General features: G+C 42.0%; 1 protein-coding gene across 1 annotated transcript in view; it reads right to left on the minus strand.

Annotated features, from left to right (window-relative positions):
- The window catches only part of dnah9 (dynein, axonemal, heavy chain 9), a 428,033-nt gene that overhangs the window by 91,474 nt on the left and 326,243 nt on the right, over positions 1 to 10,316 (minus strand). Inside the window, exon 68 of the mRNA XM_037691599.1 lies at positions 6,050 to 6,243. Within this exon, the coding sequence (XP_037547527.1) occupies positions 6,050 to 6,243 (194 nt within the window). The remainder of the gene's footprint in view (positions 1 to 6,049; positions 6,244 to 10,316) is intronic.

Raw genomic sequence — 10,316 nt, forward strand, 5'->3', positions numbered from 1 at the left:
GCCTTTCCTGATTTTAGTAAACCCTTTGTATTACACACAGATGCTTCCAATCTGGGCCTGGGGGCAGTTTTGTATCAGGAACAAGAAGGGAAAATGCGTGTAATAGCATATGCCTCGCGAACACTCACCAAATCTGAAAAAAACTATCATTTTCACTCTGGAAAATTGGAATTCCTTGCCTTAAAATGGGCTGTCTGTGAAAAATTTAGAGACTATTTGATTGGCTCGTCATGCACAGTATATACAGACAACAACCCACTCACTTATGTCTTGTCTACAGCGAAACTGAATGCAACCGGGTGTCGGTGGGTTGCTGAATTAGCGGATTTTCACCTTACCATCAGATACCGACCAGGGAAAGAAAACATCGATGCCGACTGTCTGTCAAGGCTGCCAGTTGATATTAACACTATGATGGAACACTGTACTGAGGAAATGTCATCCCGTTCAGTTCAAGCAGTTGTACAGTCAGTTGAGGACCAAAGTTCCCATGCAGTGTGGTCCATGGCACTCTCTGCTCAGTGTAAAGAAATCAGCAATTCACATCAGTTGCCTCTTTCGCTGGAAGAGATTTGTCAAGCCCAGAGGGAAGATAAAAATATTGCCCCAGTGAGTGAGTGTCGTCAGTTAAATAGGAAACCTGACAGGAAACAGCTAAAATCATTCAGCACAGAGAGCAAAAGACTACTACATGAATGGGAAAAACTAACTTTGGATGATGACGGCATCCTGCGTCGAAAGACAGCCAAATGGTCACAACTTGTTTTGCCTGGAAAGTACAAAGCAATCGTTATGAAGGAACTACATGATGACATGGGACATCAAGGGGTTGATCGAACCACTTCATTGGTGAGAGAACGTTTCTTCTGGCCGTACATGCAACATGACATTCAGCACTATGTGGCTCAAAGCTGCACATGTATAAAACAAAAGAAACCAAGCCGAGAGACTAGGGCACCCCTAACTAATATTGTTACAACCCAGCCTTTTGAGTTGGTTTCTCTCGATTTCCTACATGTTGACAAGTCAGCTGGCGGATATGAGTACATATTGGTCGTAATTGATCATTTTTCAAGATTCGCCCAGGCTTATGCCACAACATCTAAGTCAGCAAAGACTGTGGCTGATAAACTTTTTAATGATTATGCCTTAAGATTTGGATTCCCCCTACGTATCCTTCACGATCAAGGTGGTGAATTCGAAAACCAGCTCATGTCACAACTAAAAAAAACCTCTGGAGTTCTGGGCTCGCGGACAACACCGTACCATCCTGAAGGCAACGGCCAAGTTGAACGTTTCAACCGTACACTCATATAAATGCTGAGGACCCTTACAGAGAAAGAGAAGTCCAACTGGAAAGAGTCACTGAACAGATTGGTTTTTGCGTACAACTGCACAAAATGTGAAGTCACTGGCTTCTCTCCCTTCTTTCTTCTGTTCGGAAGGACTCCAAGACTGCCGATTGATGTACTCTTCCGCTTGACACCAGAAAAGGGTACACCTGATCACAGAGAGTACATGCGAAAATGGCGAGAAGGGATGTAACAAGCTTATGACATAACAAGGGACAATGCAAGAAAATCAGCTGAAAGAGGAAAAAGGAACCATGATCGTAAAGTAAAGAGCTCAGAGTTGGAACCTGGAGACCGTGTCTTGGTTAGAAACTTGACCCCAAGAGGCGGGACTGGTAAACTTCGCAGCCATTGGGAGGACATCATCCACAAGGTTGTGCGCCGAGTAAATAAGGATGCTCCTGTATATGAGGTGGTACCTGAACAAGGAAAGGGGAGAGATAGTAGGATACTACACCGCAACCTCTTACTCCCCTGTGACCACCTACCTCTGGAAGTTCCCCTAAAAGTTGCCAGATTACGGAGAAAAGATTCAAGACAGACAAGTGACGGTGAACACAACAGCCAACAAAAAGACGACAGTGATGAGGACTCGGAGGATGAATGGTTTTACTCCCCGTGCCCTGAGCCACACCAACATACAAGTCCCACTGCTGAGGAGCACACTGATGTCTTGGCAGGCCCTGAACTCACAGCAGCAAAGAGAGGAACAAGGCCAGGAGAGGAACAAGAGACAGTGTTAAACCTGGAGGAAGATCAAGTGATGCCTGACCTGCTAGTGGAAGATGGAGCGCCAGAACAACTGGAAAATTGTGGAGACAGCCCTCTACTGCCACCCATGTCACCTCCTTCATGTGAGAACCACAGTGGAGATGAGCAAGTACAAGATAGGCCTAGAAGAGAACGGCGACCACCACAGCGATTCACCTATGATGAACTTGCTTATCCATCTTGTTACAGTTTGGGACTTCCAGCAAGGTCCACATATTGGCTTGACCCAGTGCACTATTATGGACCCCTTCAAGCAAGTTCTATGTGGCCAGAGCTGGCCCAGATGTCCACATATCATCCTGTGTTTGTGTATGGATGACTCGCCTTTTATGGACTTGGTATCAGCATCTAAAGACTTTGATTAGGCCAAGTGCCTGTGTAGGGACTAAATAGATTCAGGTTTTATGGACTATGTTTGTCGTCTTACTCCTTTAATTATTGAATGTCGAGGACGACATTTCTGTTGAAGGGGAGTGTGTAGTGGTTATAAAACTATTTTATATAATTAAAAGGGAAAATAAGATCTAGTGATCTGCGATCGATTATTTTGGTCTTTCAAGTTCAGCGCTGTAGACCAATACAATAAAAGGTTGCCTAAGTTTAATTAAGTTTAAAATGTATTTTCTTTAATGTTACGTTTCTGGTTATGTTTGTGTATAATTCTTGAAGAGTTCAACCTTCTTGCATTTTAAGTTTTGAGAGTTTGTTTATCGTTCGAGTCTCGATTGGTTTTGTCTGAATTGATGTAGGGGAACGCAATGCTTCTGCTCCTCCATTACAACACTGGAGACGAAAGCAGTAACACATTGTGTCCGTGTGTTTTCATTATTCCCCTTTACAGGTAAAGTTCTTACTTAAAAGGTGTGACTTAAAAGCTGTATTTAAGTTTATTATGTTCATTTAATGACCAGGGAGCGTTTGTGGTGAATGTGATAACTGTAGTTTTATTTAAGAGCTACTAGACTCACTTTAGCTTCCTGGCTAACTGTGTCCCGCGTGTGCTAAATTTCTTTTACTGTGCGGGCATAACCAAAATGTTTGTATGTAATGTTCACTCAGAATGTGACAGTGTAATGTTTAAAATTGTTTTGAAATACATTACAACACTGGAGACGAAAGCAGTAACACATCGTGTCCGTGTGTTTTCATTATTCCCCTTTACAGGGGCGTAACATTTGTATCAGTAATTATTTCTATCCTTGACGTGTTCTTTTAAATTTTTATCTTTCTTCAAATAGGAGGTACACCTGCACCTAGATCTGGACCTGTCATTTTCTGTCTGTTTGTTTCTTCTTCCTGTTCCTCTCAAACCCAGCCGGTCGAAGCAGATGGCCGCTCATCCTGAGACTGGTTTTGCTGGAAGTTTCTTCCTGTTAAAGGGAGTTTTTCCTTTCCACTCTCTCCTTTGTGCTTGTGCAGGATGGGAGACTGTGATGAAGTGACGATTCAACACAATCAGCTGCTTCCTTCTTTAGAGAGATAATTTTACTAATTGGCTTTTATATGGATGTGAATATGTCTGTTCAGTGTCCTGAGATGACTTCTGCTGTGATTAATGACTTCTGATGTGATTTGGTGCTATAGAAATAAACTGAATTGAATTGAATTGAGTTGAATTGAATGCGTCTGACAGGTCAGTGTCAGACCCAACTGGGTCATGATGCAACAGAACAATGAACCGAAACACAGCAGCTAATCTACAACAGAAGAACTGAAAAAGAAAAAAGTCAAGGTGTTGTAGTGATCCAAAGTCTAGACCTCCACTTGACTGAAAGCCTGTGGTGGGATCTTAATGAACTGAGCTGAAACAAATGTTTTCAAATGTCAATGAACCAAAGCAAAGTTGTAAAAAAGAGCTGGCCAAAATTAAAATTCCTCTACAATCAAGTGAGAGACTGATAAAGAAAAATAATACTGAGTTGTTGTTTTTAAAGGAGGCTGTATAATCTGTTGGATCATGGGGTGGACTTAGTTTTCTTCATTTATCCCACACAAATGTTCCATTTTGTCTTAATCTTTCCTAAATAAGTAACATGGTGGGATCTTGGAATTAGATTTGACCATTTCAGAACCTGATTTAGGGTGCATTCACACCAGCCCTGTTTAGTCCGCTTTAATCGAACTCTAGCTCGTTTTTCTAGAAAGTCCGGTTCGTTTGGGGAGGTGTGAACGCGTCATCGAACTCTGCCACGGAACAAAAAGGTGAACTCTGGCCCGGGCTAAAACCTAGGTCTCGGTCCGGTAGAAGAAAACTCCAGCGCGGTTCGAGTACAGTGTGAATGTAAACAGATCGGGCCCCGTTCCGCAGGGTAAACAAACACGCATTTCTCTGACCTTATATGGAGCCGTCAGCTGCCTTGTGTGGAAAAACAATATTCTCCATGGTCTTCTGTCTCATCTTCTGCTCATGCTAAGTCCATTTTTGAAAAATGACAAAATATAGCTCCTAAAATTGCTAAACTTGATGCCACTTCGTTTTTATTTTTATTTACAGAAAAAGAAGAAGATGTGTCTTCAGGGGTTTTTGTGTTGTTTCTTTCAGTAGTTCTTGGTGCAGCACCCCCACAGGCGAGCGGGGGAATAGGTTGGTTCAACAGGTTGGCTCGACTGCACAGTGCAGTGTGAATGCACACGCACCAGCTCAAATGTAAACAAAAGGTCATGAATATTGGTCCCGAACCGAGTCTACGGGACTATCTGGTGTGAAAACGACCTAAGAGAAGATTGTTTTCATGATATCCTGTAAAACCTTTTCTTCTATCACTGAAGTCGTTTGTTTCTCAGTTTAAACATCCTTAAGGTTGTTTTCACATCAGATAGTCCAGTAGACTCGGTTCGGTTCGAGACCAATATTCATGACCTTTTGTTTACATTTGAGCTGGTGCGTTTGCATTCAGACTGCACTGCGCTGTCGAGCCAACCTGTTGAACCAACCTATTCCCCCGCTCGCCTGTGGGGGCGCTGCACCAAGAACTACTGAAAGAAACGACACAAAAACCTCTCAAGACACGTCTTCTTCTTCTTGTGTAAATAAAAATAAAAACGAAGTGGCATCAAGTTTTAGTAGTTTTAGGAGTTATATTTTGTCATTTTTCAAAAATGGACTTAGCATGAGCATAAGATGAGACAGAAGACCATGGAGAATATTGTTTTTCCATACAAGGCAGCTGACGGCTCCATATAAGGTCAGAGAAATGCGTGTTTGTTTACCCTGCAGAGCGGGGCTCGGTCTGTTTACATTCACACTGCACTCGAACCGCGCTGGAGTTTTCTTCTACGGGACCGAGACCTAGGTTCTAGCCCGGGCTAGAGTTCACCTTTTTCTTCCGTGACAGAGTTCGATGACGCGTTCACACCTCCCCAAACGAACCGGACTTTCTAGGAAAACGAGCTAGAGTTCGATTAAAGCGGACTAAACAGGGCTGGTGTGAATGCACCCTAAAACAACAGGCTGTTTCGGAGGTTGTCTGGAAACACAGCAGTGAAGGCTACATATGGGGCAGATCTGGTTGGCAGGCCGTAGACTGACAAAGTCCTCTGGATGGGGGATGAAACGTTTCTCACTTAAAGAAACTGGTCCAGATGACCCAATTTAACCTTTGTTGTTGTTATCTATGGATGATTGAGCTTACAAACTTTAATCCTTAAAACAATTGTAATATTGTATGCACACCCTTACATGTCATCAAATATCAATCTACTGTAAGCAGGTGAGTTCAATACATCTTATAAACTAAAAAGAAGCTCAAAGTTTGATATGTTGTTGATCCTGATGTTTCAGGCAGCTCGCGCCTGTAATTGCAGTGACATTGGAGAAGTACACGAGCCTTATCAACACACAGAACAAGGCAAAGGGTAAACTCTTCAACCTTTTCCCTTTCCCCAAAGAGCACAGATCCCAGAACAAAGGTCAACCTGGACCTCACCTGATGGCGTAAGTCATGCGGTCCGGCCTCAGGCTCCTCATCATGCACAGCCTCTGCAGAGAGCTTTTACTCTTCCACTCTTGAGGGAACTTTTCTTTCTCTGGACACTCAGACTCCACAAACTTCTTCCAGCGTTTAGCTGAACCTTCAATGTCTCGGTCCAGGTTTCTGAACTCTTGCATGGAGCAAAGTGTCTGAGGGTTTCAAAAAGAGAAAATACATTTAACAAGCGGTAAACTGATGTCTCCCGTCGCTGAGGCATTTGAACAGTGACTGTTTCAAGTGTTTTAGATTCATGTTTTTTCTGGACTGGAATTGAACAGGGAATTAAAGTAAACCTTAATATTTTTGGTGCAATGTATTTAAGTGGGGAGGAATTACACTGTGGAGAAGAACAGTGGTACCGGGGTATGTATTTTTTGTTTGTATTTTTCTGCTTGTCCAAGGCGGTGCAGAGAGACAGATCCTGGTGAGTGGAGGGAAGTACATTAACCATGGCCAGGTGCAATGGAGGAGTCGGGGTTTGGTGGGCCCAGTAGATTAAACTTGAGCCACCCAGACATGCTGTAATTCATTTCAAGGTGGTGCACCGGCTGCACTGGTGAAGACAAACTGTCTAAGATTAAAACTGACCTGGATCCTGTATGTAACCGCTGTAAAGGTTGATCCACTCTAAGAAGGTGCTATTTAAGAGACTGAATTGAAAACAGCACCTCAGACTGAGGAAGTCTCTTGGATGAGAGACGAAACGTTTCTATATTTTTTTGCTTTGTTTTGTTTTTTGTTTTTTTGAATGTCCAGAGGACCAGATTGAACTTTTTTGGATTTTTCTACCTGGATTATTGAGCATGCATCAGGATACGCTGTAAACAGACTCCAGCTACACTCTTACACACATTCTGGACTTGTCCAAAGCTGTGGACCTATTGGCAATCTATTTTTGATACCTTCACTGGGATATGTGGAAAAACTGTGCACCCATCACTGCTCATTTGATTGTTTGTGGTGGTCCCTGTGGATACATCCTTCAACAAGTGTGAGAGGAATATGATTGCTTCTGGCTCTCTTCTAGCCAGGAGTCTTATTTTATGCAGATGGAAGGATCCACATTCCCTGATATATGAACACTGGATAAGAGAAGTTATGTGTCATATTCATTTGGAAAAGATTTAATACACTGTGGGGGGATCTGTTGAACATTTTTGGGACACTTGGTGGCCATTTGTGGCTTATATTGAAAGTGTGTCAGTGCCTGTCTGATGTATGCGTGCCTGTTTAGCCGATCTGGTATGGGAGGTTTTCTGTTGTTGTGTGTTATTAATGCACAAAACAATAAAAATACTTTCATCAAAACCTTGATCCACATTTGAGGAATCTATACTTTTAAGCAACATAAAAACTAGAAAGCATAACTTCCTAAAAGTATTGGGGTGACTAGTTTACATATGAAATGTGACACAATAGATGTATAAATGGCCACCACCATATGGTGGTGGCCATCTTGGATTTTGACTTGGCGAACCAATTTTTGATGGTGTCCTTTCTAACAGTGGCGTAGTCTACATTTTTGTAGTGGGTATACCTTGGTAAAGTTAGTTTTACGATGGACACCGTTGAAGCCACGGCGTGTGAATGTCCAACGTAAAATTAATTTTACCGCAGTCGGTCTGTATGCTGTGCTTAGAAACCAAAGTGCACTGGTTAGTACAATGTAATCACCAATTTATTTAGATTTTTAAACATATTGAACATTTCCAAATTTCTCTGATGCTTATATTTGAATAAAGGAACAACAAAACTTTGTACAACAGTTGGCTTTGTATCAAAGCAAAACATGTTCAAGTATTAAGTAGTAAGTACATAAGTATTAATTATACAATAATTTGTTGGATAAGTGAATGTAATAAACAAGTGCTGTATACGATAGATTGTTATGGAAGCGTTAAACTGCCATTTAACGTATCAATGCCACTTGCCTAATGACATGTATCATTGGGCACTTTTAAGTGGGTATACTGAAATTCTTAAGCTTTTCTAATGGGTATACTCTGCATGACCGCGTATCTTGTAGACTACACCACTGCTTTCTAACATCTAGATGCAGCCACACACCAAAATGGAAAATCGAACATTGTTTATTTTTGAAGTTATTATGATGACAAGGTTTACATGTGTACATATATGGCGGCAGCCATTTTGGATTTTGTCATGGTAACCCTTCCTTATTTAGCCACATTTTAAAATGGAAGTCAGTACCTCAGTTATTTTTCAAGTTATCCAGCTCACAACATGCACGGACAGATTGAATGGCAAGAGGTTATTTTCAATTCCTGCTCTTTTTTCTGCGACTGGCGACAAAAAGAGCTCAAAGTCCTGCCATGCTGTGATGAGTCATCCACATTCAAGTTTTTGATCACTTTCTTTGGACACAGCAAAACAACTAACTTTGTTTGCAAAATTTAAAAGAAAAAATAAAAGAAAGTCCAAAAAGCAAGACGATATCAGCAGACTGCTTTTTTCCTGTACCCTAAAATGAATAATAATAAGCGCTGAGTAAACACAGTCCCTTTCATAACTCCATGGGGGTTTAGAGAAATCTGCATTCTTTGCAGAAACAGTGAGGGCTCCAAGAGCTGACAGGCACCTTATCACATCTGTGGAAACCAGCAGCGTCGACCTCAAGCAGGTACTCACTCCCTGACAGGAACTATAAGAAAGTCGACGCTTTCTGAAGATGTGTTGATGAGTGCCGATGCAGCTACGCCTGAAAGTCCAACAAACATCAAGCTTTTTTTATAGAGCCAGATAATAGTTAGGAACTTACTTTTGTCATAATCTAAAAACACAAAATACCATTTTGAGGCAAACAATGCTTAATAAGTGTAACAAAACCAATATCAATATCAATCTAAAGAACGTGTACAAATATAAATAGTGTAAGAAAATTTCCTTTTATTTAAAAAATTTGGCATAATACATATGCCAATAATGGTCACTCAGGTCATCTGGACAGTTTATTTTTTTTGTGGAAAGTCGTTTCGCCCTCTATCCAGAGGGCTTTATCAGTCTGAGGAGTCCCAAGTAAACAGTTTTCCCCACTAAGCAGTACACTCCTTTAGTGGACCAACCAGTTTTCTGGTGATAAGATGGTTTCTTGGGGCTATCCTGTCCCCTGTCGCCTCATCCCAGGCAGGCAGCCACAGCCAAAATGGTTCAAGACATCAAAGTTCAAGCTCAAAAAAATATGTACTGGCCAGATGACCTAACTGACCTCTATTGGATTTTGTACCTGGATGATTGAGCATGAACTTTGACATAATACATGATTTTACCCATTTTGTCACATAATTTGCATATTTTCTGTCTGGAGATTTTTGGTCAAGGTTTATGGATGTTTTTAACCACTACGGCTGAGAAGGTTAACGGCCCATGAATCATGTGTTTGAGTTACCAGAGAGTTATTTTCTCTCTCATAGAGAGCTGAATAAGGAGCTGATTTGATCCTGCATGTGCAACTGGGAGGCCAAGGTCATCAGGGTGTCATGATCAGTGGCACCCGCTGGCCCCCCATCTGCTCACTTCCCTGCCCCTTCATGACATGACATGTTTTCTGCCCTTCTGGTCATAGTTTCTGTTCATGTTAATTATTCTCATCTCCTGTCAACCTGCACCTCTGCCTGCTCACTTAACCACACCCACTCTGCTGAGTCACTGCAATCAACCTTCATGCCTCTCACCTGATCATGTCTCTATTTAAGCACCATTCTCCCTCTCCACCATTGCCAAATTATTACACCACTCATGGTCCCTGATAGTGAAGCCTTCAATCATATTATCTTGTATCCTTGCCTTGCCTTGTCTTGTATCCTTGCCTGTTTTTGGACTCCTCACCTTGCCTACCCCTCTTGGATTTGCCTGCATATCTGACCTCGGTAACGACCTCCTCTTCTGCCTATGACCACAACTCACGGATCACCCTTTTGGATTACCCGTGTACCACCGACTCCCTGTGTTTGACCCCTGCTTTGCCCTTTGGACCAAACCTGCATTGCCCCATTGTTCACAGCATTGAAGGCCTCCTTTTGCAGCTGCTTTCCCACCTGTTCATCTCTTTAACATCTGACAGGTGGCTCTCACCCCACCTGCCTGCAAAGACATGTTACTGAAATTGGATCCCGAGACTCCAGCAGCATAATAAATAAAAACTGTTCTTGTTTTTACACTCCTGTGTCTGGCTATTTTGAATCAAAAACTCTGGTTCGTGACA

The sequence above is a fragment of the Nematolebias whitei genome, chromosome 17, assembly GCF_014905685.2.
Source record: "Nematolebias whitei isolate Nwh7 chromosome 17, NemWhi1, whole genome shotgun sequence".
NCBI classification, from domain to species: Eukaryota; Metazoa; Chordata; class Actinopteri; order Cyprinodontiformes; family Rivulidae; genus Nematolebias; species Nematolebias whitei.